Source organism: Podarcis erhardii, assembly GCF_964252035.2.
Source record: "Podarcis erhardii genome assembly, chromosome: 10".
Taxonomy (NCBI): domain Eukaryota; kingdom Metazoa; phylum Chordata; class Lepidosauria; order Squamata; family Lacertidae; genus Podarcis; species Podarcis erhardii.
Window position 1 is genome coordinate 59,180,478 of NC_138500.1, and position 17,148 is coordinate 59,197,625.

The window sequence follows — 17,148 nt, forward strand, 5'->3', positions numbered from 1 at the left end:
AGGGTTGTGGGTTCGAGCCCCACATTGTGCAAAATATTCCTGCATTGCAGGGAGTTGTACTAGATGACCCTTGTGGTCCCTTTCCAATTCTAAGATTTCTGGTGGGTTGCTGTTTGATACACGAATGCAAGTCTAAAGCCCCCTTAGACACTCAGCTGTAGCCAAGGGTTTTCTCTGAATCCCAGTTATTAGTATGCTGAATGGTAAAGTTCGTCTATCTTTTTAAAGCAGACCTTGATGTGCTTTTTAGTAATCCACAGCCTCTCAGACTCTCTTATTAAGAAAGGTTTGGAGTGAAAGGAGAGAAGAAAAGCTTGAAAAACATACATAAATAGTTGACCCAGCTTCATCAGAGACTTCTAGCCGACAGCAATGCCCATCAGTATCACTGGTGGACTTAGCCATGCTGAATCCAGCTACCACCATGATGTCCTATAGAGAGAGAAAAAATGCATCATTATTGCTATTAGTTATCATATTTTCGGAGTCCTTAGTGATCAGATCATTTGATGAAACATTTCCCTGGATCTTCAGAAAACATGACAAATCCCTGCTGATTATGAAAGCCTCTGGAAAAGAAAAGAAAAATGTAAAGGTATGATGCAACCAAAGTTTCAATATGAAATATTTGTGTACAGGTCTAAAATTTCCACTCAAATGTGTCATTAACTTTAGTAGGGATAGTGTTTGGGGAAAACAAAGGCCTTAAGTGATTGAAATAATTTAAATCAAGAATTGCATGGGGGAATATTCAATGTTAGCCATATTTGGAGCAGACCCACTAAAATCAATGGACATATCTATAGATTTCAATGAATCTACCCTGAGAATTAGCTATTACCCACTGTCAAAAATCAAATGGTATCAATCATTTTAAAATTAATTCTTGAGATTCCTGCATTTGCAGGGGGCTGGACTAAATGACTCTTGCGGTCCCTTCCAACTCTACAATTCTATGATTCTAATTACATATTTTAGCATACACAGGTGTTCCAATGATCTGCAGGTCATCAGTGAACTTAGACGTTACATTACGAAAACTTACAATTCATCTTTCATAAGACTAGGGCAATGGGGCAAAGCTTCATGGTCTGAATGTTGCCAGTATTTACATAACAAAAGAGTAGCTAAATATTTTATCTGAGACAAACAAGAAGTTGATAAATCAAGAGAATTCATCATATGGAACTTAAATGGCACTTTTTGAAAAATGCACCGAAGAACTGGTTTCTGATATCTGACGACTGGAGTGAGCAAAATGGCCTTTTCGGTACTGTGAGGATTAGGGTAAAAAACAACAACAACTCTTCCAACAAAACAATATTAGCAAGCTGAAAAATTCAAATAGCTTGAAAGGTGATGAACAATCTAAGTCACTTATAGAAGATATTTGTTATAAAAATTCTGAGATGAGTGCAATACTCAATTCTAAAAGGTCTCTTTGCCAGTAGTATAAATCAGAAAGAAAAATAGTTACTGCAATCCCTCTGCTTCCTCCTATACAAATAAGGTATTTACTCAACAGCCAAACTGACGTTAACGTCAAAGGATGTCATTTTATGGAGACTGACTTTTGTAATGGCACTTTCCATTATAGTAATTTTAAGTAGTGTGGGTTTTTTTTTTTTTTTTTTTAAAGAAATGTCAGTGATTTGAAATCTAAGCTGAAGCAATAATGGAATAACACTAGCATGAAATAGTCCTGGATTGGGGGTGGAGGTTATGTACCAGTTTGCAAGAATAAGTAGTGTAGAAAGTTATTATTCAAACAGGAAAAGTAAAACACATACACACATTTTCTGATTTCTACAGGAAAGTGACAAAGGGTAAACTCTTTCTGTGCATTTTTTTTTTGAAGCTAATGTCAAAAAGGGGATGTAATCTACATAAAGTTAGGTAAATGCACCCCACTAAAATCAATATAAGTGCACAGTTCAACACTGAAATCTGATTCGTTTCAGTACAACATAGTCAAACTTCACTCTTTCCGATTAGTGGCCCAAATCAGAAAGAATAGTTAGCAAATCACTATTACTTGATTCTGTTATTATGAGGTCCCTATCTGATCTATCCAACATGGCAAAGGGAGACTCAGGAGGGTTGTGTACCATTTGCAGATTTTTTGTTTAAAATAAAAATGGGGGGATATAATAGAGCAGTGGTTCCTGACTGGAGGTCCGCAGACCCCAATGGCTCTGCAAAACCCAGCCAGGGGGTCCGTAGCACCATTCACAAAACAAAAAACTACCATAGAGTAGATACTTAGGTTTTCCAACTCCACAGAGGGATGGTGGTATACACAAAATTCAATATAGTTATACCACAGAGGGCTTAAACAGCAACACTTCATATTTGTTTTTCCAGTTAAAAAATTAGCTAGGCACATTTAGCACCTGTTGGCTACTTGCGACCAAGTGAAGATGTCTGAGTGAAAGGATGGTGCCTGACAGCTCCACCATCTTGAGGTACACGCTTGGGGATCATTGGATCTTGACTGTTTTGACACACTAATACCACATCCTCCAGAATTCTATCAGTTACATTTTACCTGCACAATCATAATGAATTTCAGGAACCAAAATGGCAACTAGGCATTCTGTTTTGGCACCTAGCTTATATATCTGAATTTCTAACACTAATTGGGGATCACATGGTATTTAAAGCTCACTTTTAACAAAAACAGGAAAGAGAAACCTCCACCCATTATCTAAAGCAAGTGTGAAAACCTGTAGCTTGGCAGATGTTTTTGGACACCAAATTACAATCAGTGCCAGGTAGCATCCTCTTGCCAAATGTTAATGATCTATCACTCTCAAAGACTGGTGTGTTGAATAATCAAAATCAAATGTAGTAACATATCATTTATATTGATGATATTGGGGAATGAATAGCAAACTGCAGAACTGTTAAATTAACACATCATTCAAATAGATTTTTGACTATGGAGATCAGGGAGAGGAATCTGTGGTCCTTCAAATGTTCTTGGACTCCACCGCCAATCATCCCAGAGAGCATGGGCGGGGAGGAAAAGAACTGTAGTTCAGTAACAGCCAGAGGGGCCACAGTATCTCAGCCTGCAAACTTAAAACAGAAAATGTGTAAAGAATAAAAGACAATACATTTACATTCTGTAATTGTATTCCCAAATTACTAAGAAACGTGGACATAACTTTCAAAAGGCAAGCCCCAAATTTTAATTACTGCTTGAAGATCTTAGTTTCTTAGCTCAGGATCTCCCAGAAAACTACCTTGCACCAGCACCAACTGCAACTTTTGGGAAAGCGCACTTGCAAGTTTTGCACAGCTATATTCATTTCAGCTTGCCTTGCACAGGTAAAATTATTGACGGGACAGGCTTTGTTTAAAAAAACGTATGTGAACTGTGGCTTTCTCAGGGTCAGCCTTCTTTAGTAGAAAAGCAATTAAGAAGCAGGGCATCAAACTACTGAAATACTGTTTCACTGCTTTCTTGTTATGTCCAAACATAGCACCTTGTTTATCCCTATCGACTCAAAGGAGTTACAGCAACAATGCTGTTTCTTAGTTAAGTCAAGCCAAGCTGGTGGCTAGATTTAAGTGCTCTCTCTCTCTTTCTGAGAGTCAAATGCCCTGTATATTAACATCTTCAGTGCTGGCCCAGATCCACCTGCTTGCTATGAGTGAGCAGCTGGATATCTTTCAGCAGTGAAGAAGTTAAAGGTACTGGATTTTCTGCATGCAGCACTTGTCATCTAAGATTGCAGATGTCAGCAGTTATTGGACCATTAGCAGTCAGGTTAAAGAGAAAGAAAGAGGAAAAGAGAGCTATCCACTTGCCTCTCATCCCTCAGCTTATTACACGGCAAACTCCCATGGAAGTAGGGAGGGGGTGAAAGAGAAGGTTGATAGACTGCACTACTGACAGGCAGGGAAACTAAGCTAGATACCTGAGAAAATGAAAGTGAGCACAGGGAATTGCAATGCAAGTTAAAGGCTCCTTTACCTTAGTTATTTCTGGCATTGTCTGAGTTTTAAAGTGCCGTCTCAATTTTGCCTGTGCCCCCTAAGTACTTCCAGATGGATGTGCTCTTCCTGAGAAGCATTTTAGCCTCAGCGCTTCATCTTTTGCATTCAATCTAGTACCAACAACACTCCCGTTAGCTTTTACTGCACGTCGTTTGTCCGTGTGTTTATTTGATTACAATAAATAAAAGAGCTTTCTGATTAAAGCTGAGTTTTTAGCAAACTGCGGTGCTATGATTGCTCTTTTTGCTACTTCAGCAGTCTCTGATGATATTCTTTTAAATGACTGAAAACCCCAAACCTTAATGTTTTCCGGGGTGGGTGGGAGACTGCTAACTTAAGTGATACAGACAGATTCAATTGTTTAAAAAGAATTAGAACAAATTCCAACAAAGCTTAATGTGCAATGGAATTACCGGGGTGCAATGAATTTTATTCTGTACCACCATTTTGGGAGGGGGGCAGGGGAGTTAGTTATGCCACTGTTCCATCTTCCTTTCAATAAAAAATGAGAAATAACTCTGTAACAAAACAACTAAAAAATCCATGGGTAAAGTTTCTTACATATGAACCACAACCTGCCTTTAAGAAATGGGGAGGGGAAACCTTAAGCATTTGTGGACAATCTTCCTTAGTTATCAAAAAGGCACCTAACTCAGGCACAATATCTGCTTGATATTTCAAAGAAGCGATTTTAAACTGTCTTTTGTTGAGCCTGGCTGTTTAAACTGGGGTGTGTGTGTGTGTGTTGTTTTTTGCTTGTTACCATGGTTTGTATTTTTGTGTTTTTATACTATAAACCACTCTGTGATCCTCGGATGATGGGCAGTATAGAAATTGAAAGAATGAATGGAGCAAACTCCAAAATAACTAGTTAGTGCAGTAACATCTCAAAATGCTGGAACGGGAATGAAATATCCAGGAGCATAGCTCTTTTGGTTTACAACTTACTTTACACCAATTTTAGAAATGTACATTGCATCAAGCACATTTGGTGCCATATACAGTAATTTTTTGAAAATAGTGGTATTCATAGGAGCAACATAATATGAATATACCCTTTCTATGTTACCGTTTACATCTCCCATCGGGGAACCCCCAATTCCTTGCATCACAATTTACTATTTAAATCAATGACTTTTTTTAAAAGAAAGAAAGTTCAACAGGCTTGCTAAAATGCCTGATCACTAAATTTTGTGTTATTTTAAAGGAACTGAGATTATCCTCCCTCTATCATATTCATAGTAAGCCTCTTAAAAACCACACGCACAAGTCCACATAACCACGGCTCAAGTCACAAGGGAGGTGTGAATATTCTGTTGCTAGTTCAACTCTGTTTGAAGTTTCCAGCTCAAGGGCTGTAGTTTCCAGTACAGGTCCTCAGTACTGATCTCTGTGATCTCCTAATTGGTGCTTTGGGCCTTGTTTTACTACTTCTCCTTTTATCAAGAAGGGCGCAAAGCGCTAATTAAGTTTCAGACACTTTAAACGATGTGGTAGAAGAGGTAACTTGAAATCATTTCTCAGTGCCCAATCTATACTATAATACTGGCAGGTAGACCACCACTACCACAGGGCCCTTTTTTTTCTTTTCTTTTTTCCTTTTACACATCATTTGCTGTGCTGGGATAAAAGTCAGCAAGCAAAGCTGCTCATTACAAATGGGGGCAGGGGGGACTAAATAGAATGACAGAGGCATGACCGGTAATTAACATAAGTTTTCCACTTGGGCAGATAACTAGTCTTAAGATGTTTACTTATAAAGGGCATTTAGGGAAAAAAGGGGTGTTCAGCTATTCAATACCCTTTTGAAATGTGGCTCTATTGGGGGGGGTGTTATTGGGTTATTGTTCTTCTTTTGATTTTATATATTATGATCTTTTCTGTGAACCACCCTAAGAACTCTGGGTATAGGGCGGTATATAAATTCAATAAGTAAGTAAGTAAAGTTTTCTTGGGGTTGACCTACTGAAATCAATAGACCTAACTTAGTCATGGACAGTAATTTCAGTGGGTCTACTTAGAACTTAGTTGAAGACTACCCATGGCTCATACTGGACTTCAGAAAGAGAGGCTAAATAGATAGTCAGGTAGTTAAAGCTGTAAAACAGTTTTAAAGGCAAACCCAGTTGTTCCAGAAAGTGTAGATAATGAGTATCTCAACAAGAATGCTGTTCCATGGAACAGGCAGCCCCACTAACCAGTGTTAGAATCTCAAATATATAAGCTGGGAGCCAAATGGCTCCTTAAGACAGAGTTACAGTCGCCAAAACAGAAAGTCTAGTTGCCATTTGGGGGGCCAGATGGATCAAAAGTCATGTTTTTCAATACAACTTTTTGGTTCCTGAAATTCATTACGATTGCACCATTAGAATATCACAGATAGAATGCTACAGGATGTGTTGCTACTGTGTGAAAACAGTCGAGATCCAAGGATCCCGAGGCATGCAGCTCCAAACAGTGCAGACATTAAGCAAAATGCTCCTGGTGACTTTCAGACGCAATAAATTGACCTGCTATGCATTACTGTGGAGCAGGCTTCTGAGATCTATAGGCCTTGAAGAAAAAACTGTCCTGCAGAGCAGATCTCAGTGACCTGTTGGGTATGTAAGTAACTACAGCAAGGGTTGAAAACTTGTGCTCCTCCCCAACCACTGGTCATGTTGGCTGGGGCTGATGGAAGCTGGAATCCGACAACATCTGGTTCCCTGTCACTGAGGTAGAAGACAAAGAGTACTATTTTGAAGAGGTGTTTCTTTCTGTTTTGCCATTAGGTGATGCCATAGTGCTGTTCAAGCAAACGGTACTATATCAGATTCCAGTGACAAAAAGGAACACAAATACAGCTTTAATACACGAAATACATGGGTGAATAGCACCCAGGGATTTCGGGCCACAGAGGCTATTCATTTGAACACCAGTCAGCACCTTAACCCGGTCAAAAAGGCAGCCGCATGCATTGATCGTGTAAACACACTTAGGTCAACAAGATCAGTAGAAAAACAGTTCACAAGAAGAAATAAACATCTAAGAATGAAAGAAATAAAAGCATTTACCCCTTGATGTACAACGCTGGCACAATCCTCTGCCAACTTCCCAAACATATAAGTATTGATAGCACCGGCCTTAAAACATGGGTTTTCTGACTCTGAAAGACACACAGGAACAGTGACACTGTAACATTTATCTGAATATACTAAAGGAAAGCCTTGCAGCTCTGATTTCACAGGGATATCGCAAGCGCTGAGAGGCCAGGGACATTAAAATACACTCACGCCTGTGAGCTATGAAACTAAGGGGGGGGGAATCTCTGCACATAAGGCGGCTCCCGAAAGGCCAGAGTAAGGACCACAAAATGAGCTCAATTCTACCAGGCAATCAATGAAGCACACAGCAGCAGGTTGTAGGTGAAAGTCCAGATAACCTTGCTGGTGAGGACCGACATCAAACGACAAGATAAGGACTGTGAAATTTTTAAAAAGGGTAGAGGAAGGCCTAGCCTCTGTTGTCTATGCTCTGGTAACTTTTAGGATAGACTGCTGCAACGCGTAGTATGTAGAGCTGCCTTTGAAGATGGTTTGGAAATTACAGCAGGTGCCGAATTCAGCAGGGAGATGGCAAGCTACCAATTCATTTCCTGGCTTGATTCAAAGTGCTGGTTTTGATCTATAAAGCCTTCCACAACTCAGGACCCCAGTAACTCCAGGACCACCTCTCCTCCTATGAACCAACCCAGAGCAATAGCTTATCATTCAAGGCCCATCTTTGTGTGCCCCCTGCAAGGGAGGTATTGACAAAAGAGCAGGCTTCTCGGTCTCGACTCCCCAGTTATGGAATGCTCTCCCAAGTGAAGAGCCACCATTATTTATTTAGGCCCAGGCAAAATCATTTATTTTTCAGCAGGCCTTTAGTTTTTGATAATCCATGGTCTCCTTCAGTGGGATGGGATGTTTTAGACCTTCCTTTTTCAAAAATATGAATGCTTCAGATTTTGCTCTCTTAGTGTCATGTTAGTTTTACTGTATTTGTTATTCTTTTTCTGTTGTAAAGTGGTTTGAGGTACTTGGTTTAAAAAGTGAACGGTAGGTTAAATAAATAATAATATTATAATTTGCAAAATACTTCAACTTCAGAATTCTAGATGCCTCCTCAAATAAATCATCTCTCCCATTTGTAAAAGCATATGACACTGGGTTGTTGTTTTTTTAAATCTTCCACTATATCTGTTATTACCCCCATTATTACAGTCCCACAACTTTTGCCTGTGGAACACAAGTAGTACAACCAAAAAATATATGTTAAAATACCTTGAAGTATAATCTTGAAGAAAGATGTCCCGTTTCCCACTTTACTTAATGGATAGGAAGCAGCAACTGTTCCCTGAAATGAGAAATTTGGGGAGGAGGGGGTCCTAAGTCGAAAATATTTCCAATAGAAAGTCGAAAATATTTCCAATAGAAAATATCAATCATATTCATTACTTGACCCAGACCTTTCGGATTATGTGCAATATCTCCACAACAGCAGCATCGCATCAGGTTTTACAGTGGCAGAACAATTAATGAAGTGCTTCATAAAATATACAAACCTATAATTGCTTTCTTCATCTGTATCTAACAACCTAACTGCAATCCTGAGCAGTCAATCGTCAGTCTCCTTTTACAAATGGAGAAGCATGGCGGGACCAACTACTCAATATCTGTCCACTACTTTCTGGACCAAAGAATGCTGGTAGAACAGAGAGTCCTGTGCCTCTCAAGAGAATCCTCAATAACTTCCAAATAAATGGCAACATTCATTTTTATGGTTTGCAGTTGACCAACAAAAGCTAGTCTTCCAGCTGAATGGTGGCCACTCCTACTCCAACTACATCCCATATTCATTTGTGCTCTGCATAAAACATGACAAACTTAAACCCTCCTCAGATGTTTAGCCTCCATTCCCAACCCTTGTGCCAGCCCCATACTCCAATATCCCTGTGGGAAGGTGAAGGGACTTTTTAAGCACGTTTGGTCGAACAAGTCTTGAGCAGAGGTGGGGAATCTGTGGCCCTTCAGAAATTCCCGAACTACAGTTTCCATCACCCCCAGCCAATAACTGCCAAGGACAATGGGAAGTATAGTTTAGTAACATCTTGAGGGCCACAGGTTCTTCACACCTGGCTTAGGAGCTTCCCCACAGTCAGGGATCCTGTATTACAGTGTTTCCCAAGCATGGGTATCCAGCTGTTGTTGGACTCCCATCATCCCTAGCTAGCAGGTGAGGGATGGTGGGAGTTGTAGTCCAAAAACAGCTGGAGACCCAAGTTTGGGAAACACTGCTGTATTATCAGAGCTCCTGTGTGTTAACAGGCTTTTAACCAGGTCAGCTTAATGTCCTTTGTAGCCCACTCCAGACCTTCCCACTCAAAGCAGGACAGTTTGAATGGAATATACACACATAATTGCACACTGTGGTGTTAGGATGTGGGTCTAGCGCAGGACCCCCCAGCCGTCTACACACTTTTTGCCGAAGAATTTTCAGCCCAAATGCCCAAGAATTTTCAGCCTGAATGCCCGAAATACTGCTCTTTCTTGCTGTGCATATCCCCCTCTCTCAACTAAGGATTAATTCTGGTGCATGTGAAAAAATATTTTCCACTGCTCTCTGTGGATCATGATGCGCCCAACAGAAGAGTGGGCAAATATTGTCCCTGCAGATCTGTTTCACTTTGTACTTGGGAGTAGTGTTCAAAATTCGCCGAGCGTGTTTTGCACCTGGCTGTCAGTCACTTGTGACCAATAAAGATGTCTGGGTGCCAGGATGGCATCTGATGTTTGCGCCATCTTGGAGGTGCATGCCTGGGGATCCTTGGATCTTGACTGTTTTCACATACTAGCAACACACCCTGTAGAATTCTATCTGTGATACTTTAGCTGCACAACGAATTTCAAGAACCAGAAACAACGACTTTCAATCAGTCTGGCCCCAAAATGGCAAATAGACATTCGGTTTCAGCGACTGTAACCCTGGTTTAAGGAGCCATTTGGCAACTAGCTTATATATCTGAGCTTCCAACACTGCTTGGGAGTACTGCAAAAGAGCAAGGCAACTGTGGGGATGCTCCAAGCTACCCAATTCAGAATGTGGGCCATATCCGGAAATAATTTTCCTCCCCTGGTTTGATACATGGCATATTCTTTGTCTCTCTCAAGAATAGCAGAATTTCTTGAACGCTGCACATGTTATACACAGCTGAAGGAGTCAGGAGTAGTTAACAGACCTGTGTATTAAACTGCCTGAATTACAACTTGCCTTTTTTCCTCTGGCATCTCTGCTTGTACACCAAGGATATATTTGTCTGTTCTGAGCCTATGTATTACACGGCAATCACACTTGAACAACAGTAAATATGCAGTACAACCACTGTGATCATCATAATATATTTGAAAGCTGCTTCCAGGTAGAAAGCAGATGTGCGTCCTCCAGAGCAATCCCTGGCACATTAGCAGATGCCCCAATAACTGCTTCTGTCAAATTAACAAGAGCTAGTTTCCTTGTTAACCGTGTTCTTTGTGCCAGCCTTTCACAGTCACCTAGTTTGTTTGCTTCTTCAGGCAGATTTCAGATGCATTAAATTCTCTCCTCACCATGAGGCAAGTTTCCTCGGAGGAAATTATCTATCACAATCACATGGAGTACTGAACATATATTTTGCGCCAGTGCCAGCACGAGAAATAGCCTCTCTTTGAACACAAACCAACTGTGGCAGTGATCTTTAACAACTTTAAACGGCATTCTACCCCCCACCTCCACCTCGGTGCCCCATATATATTTTAGAAATCAGCCATAGATTATATTCCTGTACCGATACATTCCACAGGACTGGGCTGATGACACTAAACGCTTGGTTTCTTGTTGTTGTCAGATGTGCCTCGACAACTTAGGGGATAAACAACAACCCTTCTGCAGATTATCTTAGTAAAGAAGCTAAGATATAAGGGTTTAGGTGATCCATAAGGTATCCTGGACTTAAGTTGTACAGGGCCTTGTAAATTAACACAAAGACTTTGAACATGGCTCAGTAGTAGATGGGCAGCCAGTGCAGATGTTTTAATAAGGGTGTCACATGTCATCAGCAGTGTTAGAAACTCAGATATATATAAGCTAGATGCCAAATGGATTCTTAAACCAATGTTACAATTGCCAAAATGAAATGTCTAGTTACTATTTTGGGGTAAGACAGCTCAAAGGCCTGATTTTTCAGATGGACCAACTGTGATTAATTCTCAGTTAAACATCTGGCTAGTTCAGATGATAACCTTTAGCTAAGTTAAGAATTTAAAGAACTTAAAGGACTTAAAGAAGAAAAGTCACTTGATCCAGGTCCTCTTCAGACCTCTTTTTCCTAATGGTGACTACTCCTGCTCAAGCTGCACAGAAAAAGCAGTTTGGTTCCTGAAATTCATTCCGAAAGTGCAGATAAAATAAATCTGATAGAATTCTACAGGGCGGGGTATGAGTGTGTGAAAAGACAAGATCCAATGATTCCCAGGCATGCACCTCCAGACGATAGAGATGTCAGGCACCATCCTGGTGCCCAGGCAGCTTCAGTTGGTCGTAGGTGGTCAAAAACCAGGTACAAAATGCACCTGGCTAATTTTGAACACTGATTGTTTAAATGCCCCCCCTCAGCAAGTGACTAACGTTTCTTGACCAGAGGGCCATGTTCACTCTTGAACCCCCAGCAGGAGGATGAGACGTGCATGCTGGCAGGTGTGGCCACAGTTAAAAAAGAAAAAGGAGGATGCAGCCCTTTTTGCAACGTGTGGCTTTCAATCCAAGCAGAAGACGCACTGTATACCCTACAACCATTCTCCATGCCTCACTGAAAGAAGGTGGAAGTGGCAGCTGAAACACTGATATGTTGCCAAGGTCGCTGTCAAAAAGCTCTCTTCCCAAACTGCAGCTTATTAATCGAAAACTGATATTGAGCCTTGGACCTTACACCCTCCATACCTCTCCTGAAGCACTACATCCAAGGAATGTCTCCAGTGTATGAAGATAACTACTGTGAACTTCGTGCGCTAGAGATAAAAAGGTATTCCTGGAGAAGAGTGTGAATTAAAAATACCTGACATCACAAAAATTCATGAGTCTTTTTAACCTCCATTTTACCCTACATAAAGAGTAAAAGGTTGTATTGATTTTTTCTTTTGTAATTCTCAGTTTGCTGTGACGCGAAAATACAATATTTGGCTTTATGCTGTACATGGAGATAAAAGTAGCAAAGAAACAGTAATGATGACTGAATTGCATGCTTTCGCTGAAAAGCTTTTTTCCACAGCAAACAAAATTCAAGTTTAACAGTACTATTCTCAGCTTACATCCCCAAGTGCCAGTAATGATAAAAGGCTTTAAAATTAAATTCATCATCATCAAATTAAAGCAAACATGTTGAAGAAGACTGGTCTCATGTGTTCTACTCTGTAAAGTTTATACAAGAGGCCTAATGTACCACCAGCACTAAGCACTTGAATTTAGAACACATTTGAAGCCACAGATGGAGCAACACAACGCGGATTCCTTGTTCTGAAACAGCTACTAGACAGCTGAAAATTATTGCTGCAAACTGTGCTGATTTTATGTTGAGGAAGTAAAAAAGAAAAGTTACATTGTGGTGCAGTTCCTCCAGTTTTTTGAAAAATGTCCATAAATCTGGAAGACTCCATTGATTCTTTTATAAGAAAAAAGAAGTCCATTAAGTCACCAGACTGGAAATTTTTTTATCACAACACTTTTTTAAGTTTATGCCTTAAATGAAAAGCTCCCAAGCCATCTATATTTTTCTTCCAAGTTTACTAATGGTTCCAGTAATAAAAAAGCAATGCTAAAAAGAGAGCATGCTATGACTATATAGATAAGACAAAGCACAGGATATTTTTAATTTTAGCAACACTCAGTTAAGACTTACTTTCAAGTAAGCTTGTTCAGGATCTGACTATAAGAGTAGGGCTACCATGTCTCCAAAAAGGAAGTGAGAATAGACAGGGAGCAGTATACAAATTTAATAAAATAAATATTCACAAGTACAGTGGTACATACCTCGGTTGTCGAATGTAATCTGTTCCAGAAGACTGCTGGACTTTTGAAACGTTGGGCAACCAAGGATCAAAGGGCGGTTGGCCAAGTCAATGGAAAAAATAGAAAAACACACAGCGGAAGCCATTCGACTTCCGAGACGTGTTCAAAAATGGAAGCAATTACTTCCGGGTTTTCGGAATTCGGGTACCGAATTGTTCAGCTTCCGAGATGCTCGAAAACCGAGGTATCACTGTAACTTGTTACAATTTTTAACTGATTGAGAAGTGCACTTAAAATTACAAGCTTCTGCTTAAAACATCTACAGATCAGAAGTGTTTCACATGTATATGGGAGCCTTCACATCCTACAGGGCAGGAAAGATCAGTGGAGCGGGGGGGCCACTAGGGGGCGCATCAGAAGATGGCTGACAATAACATCTCTCCGACCCACACGAGGTAATTTGGAGGCTATGATGGGAGTAATTAGCCTCCCTACCCCCCCCCAGGATGGGGGGGGAATGCCTTGCTTGCTGTGCCCTATACCACCCCCGAATTTGTGGGGATGGGGGCACTAGGCACAAAGCCCTCCTGTGGGATTCCGGTGCTCCTGGACGCTGTCCCTGATCCGCGCCACTAGCTGCAAGAACTTCAAAAGAAACAATTTGGATGAAGGAATGCACATATTTCAAGGAAGGAGGGGGAGTAAAGACTGCTAACAGAAGAGATCTCTGATAAAACAAGATGAGTCGGAGGAACAAGAATAAATCATGAGAAGATACGCCAAGACTCGGTATGGCAAATGACTGATGGGGGAGGGGGAAAAAAACTTTCCTTTCTTTCCTTATGTGATTAAACAAGAATCCCCTCCCCTTACGAGTCAGAAATGTCGTATTAAGGACTTAAGCTGTGGATTTAAGGCTGTGTGGAGATAAACTTTCGAACCAAAGCATGTTTTAAGAAGAGCGTGGAATGTATAAGAGCTTTGGAATGACGCAGTTAAAAATGCCGTTGCCATATTGGGAAGTTCTGTCGGAGGACTTAAGTCTGAGAGGAGAAATAGAGCTGTTTTTATATTGTGGGTGAAACTCCTCAGTGGGACTTAAGAGCGACAGTTTTGCGAGATTAATGATGGAAAGAGCGATGTTATCTATGAAGGTGATGCTATATGGAAAGCATCTCGATTTGAGGATTGGAAGAACGGAAAAATTCACACAGGATTATTATTGGTGTTTATCGGCTTAAGGAGACTATCAGAAGAGATCATAAAGAAAAAAGAGAAAATATATGAACAAGATGTGATGTGGAAACAGCAAGATAAGACTGGATAGAATTATGAACTCTGTTTGGACTGATTTGGACTGATTTGGACATTAACGCAGTAGCAAGAAGATGATCAGAATCCCCCTTCGGATCTTGAAATATGGGTCCCCCCAACAAAATTTAAAATTCGGCTTTGTAATTCGGAATTTATGTGATATGATTTGATTTGATTTGATTGGCCGGTTAATAAAAATTATTATTATTATTATTATTATTAAAAAAGGAAAGATCAGTGGAGCAACTCTCAGGTGTGTTCAACTAATGGAACCCAAGTTAACTTAAATCTATAAGAAGCTGATGGCTACAGAAAGAAGGCAGGCAAAACTATTGCATAAAAGAAAATTTGAAGCAACTGTTGCTGAGAATGTCACTAGATCTTGCTCAGCACTAACCTAGTGATAAACAACTTTGAGGGTTGTTGTTGTTTTTACCAATAAAGCGGTGTGTAAGTTTTATGAAACAATAAAATATTAAATAAATAACCTAAGAACAACACTGCTGGATCAGATGGAAGTCCTATCTAGTCTAGCATCCTGCTCTCACAGTGATGAAACAGATGTCTACAGGAAGCCCACAAGCAAAAATTGAGCACAACATCAGTCTCTCCTAGAAATATGCAGCAACATAAAGCCCATTAAAGCTATTTCCATGGCCATACACTCAACCGTCCTTTAAAAATAGCAAGAAAAGGCCATGGCAGTGCTACACAACTTGTGACCCATGAAAATGATCCCAGGCCCCAGTCATGTACTGCAGAAGGCAGGGGGTATTGTTTTGCTATTTTTGTTGACTATTTACACGTGCTTTTACCTTGTATTTTATCCTGTGAACGACCCTGAAATCTTATGCTGAAGGGCAGTATATAAATCAAATTAATAACCAGTGCTTTTTTCTGAGGGTACCTGAACATTATTTAAAGAGATATTATAGTATGAAGAATGTGCGAGCAGGATTTGAACTATGAGCAACAGAAAAAAACTGGTTATTATTGTGTTATGGTTATGATATAAAAGAGGGAAATGGGGTGCAGCAAAGGGGGGGGGAGAAAAACATGGAAAATGGGATGTGAAGTCTATATTATACAGATAGATAGATAGATAGATAGATAGATAGATACACAGACAGACAGACAGATGTATTGGAATTCCATGTGGAATCTGTAGAAATTTAATAAAATATATTTGGAATTTTTAAAAAAGTTTACCTAAAGTCGAGATACACGTGCGCACACACACATATAACACACACACATATAACACACACACGTATGCGCGCGCACACACACACACAAAAAAAAAATTATTGGAATTCTATGTGGAACATGTAGAAATTTAATAAAATATATTTAGGAATTTTAAAAAAAGTTTACCTGAAGTCGTTATGTCGAGAGAAAGAGAGACAGAGAGATACATAGATATACATACATATGCATATGCATATATATATATATATATACACACACACACATACATACATACACATTGACACATAATTATTGGAATTCTATGTGGAACATGTAGAAATCTAATAAAATATATTTGGAATTTTTTTTTAAAAAAAAAAAGTTTACCTGAAGTCATTATGTCGAGACAGAGATACATAAATAAATATACATACATATACATATACATATACATCATATACATATACATATATACACACACACACACACAGACACATAATTATTGGAACTCTATGTGGAATCTGTAGAAATGTAATAAAATATATTTGGAAATAATAATAATAATAATATTGTAAAGAGTTTACCTGGACATACTTGCTGGCGCAGTCACAGCCCACCTGCAAATGCTCGAAACCAACTTTTTGGAGGCTTCCCCGCAGAGAGTTTTCAAACACCCTGAAGGAGCCCCTTATCTCTTCAAGTGGCATGGCGCCCCCGCTGCAAACCCAGGTTTTGAAGGCCGGTCAGGCCTCACAGGAAGGCAAGGCGCGAGCGACCACTTCGCCCGTCAGGCAGCCTTATTTCCATGCCAAACCGGGCCCGGGGGCTGAGGGGCGTTCTAAAGCGCTTCGTGGGTTGCCGGCCGCGCGTGCGCAGCGGCTTCGTTCTTCTCTATGGTTCGCGGCGCCCAGACGTTACCAACGGAGCCAGGCGCACGCGCACTGTGCTAAACTGAAGCTCCGCAGCGCCGGGCAACGCGAGCAGCGTTTCTGAGCCTTGGGCGAGGGAAGTAACGGTTGGGAGGGAGGTTTGAGTTCCCCCAGCTCTCTTTTTCTTTTGGACTACAACTCCCGTGATCCCTAGCTCGCGGGTCCAGCGGTGAGGGACCATGGGAAATGTAGTTATGTAGCTGGAGACCGAAGTATATGGGAAACAACTGGTTGAAATGCACAAATGAGATTCTTACTGAAATCAGTGGAACTTGCTTCTCCTGAGTAGATATACATAGGATTGTATTGGGAAATGGGTGCACAAAGACAGGAATATTTATCTACTTATAAATATGTATATTTTTAATTCCGCCAGTGTTGAACGGTCCGTGTTGTGCTATTCTGTTTTCTTTTAAATGATATTTATTAAAGTTTCGAATAAACACATATAAACACAAACACAAACAACAATAAAAACATACATGAACCAAGAAACAAAACAAAAACAAGTATAAATTCAAACCTTATTTTCTAAACCTAATTTCACCGACCTCCTCACACCTCCCCCTTCTGTATTCTAATCTCATTTATCTTATCAAATCCATTCCCATTTTTCCCATAGTTTTTGATAATTTTATTCTTTTTCCTTAAT

At 40.1% G+C, this 17,148-nt stretch overlaps 1 protein-coding gene across 2 annotated transcripts in view; it reads right to left on the reverse strand.

The window, feature by feature from the left end:
- The window catches only part of POT1 (protection of telomeres 1), a 65,285-nt gene extending 48,831 nt beyond the window's left edge, over nt 1-16,454 (reverse strand). Inside the window, exons 1-4 of one of the 2 annotated variants that reach the window (XM_081877908.1) lie at nt 16,152-16,454; nt 8,310-8,382; nt 7,059-7,150; nt 328-432 (exon numbers count right to left, since the gene is read on the reverse strand). In XM_081877908.1, coding sequence (XP_081734034.1) covers nt 328-432; nt 7,059-7,150; nt 8,310-8,382; nt 16,152-16,274 — 393 coding nt within the window. In that variant the 5' untranslated portion in view covers nt 16,275-16,454. The remainder of the gene's footprint in view (nt 1-327; nt 433-7,058; nt 7,151-8,309; nt 8,383-16,151) is intronic. The other variant, XM_081877909.1, reaches the window with a different exon arrangement.
- Nucleotides 16,455-17,148: the final 694 nt, after the last annotated feature.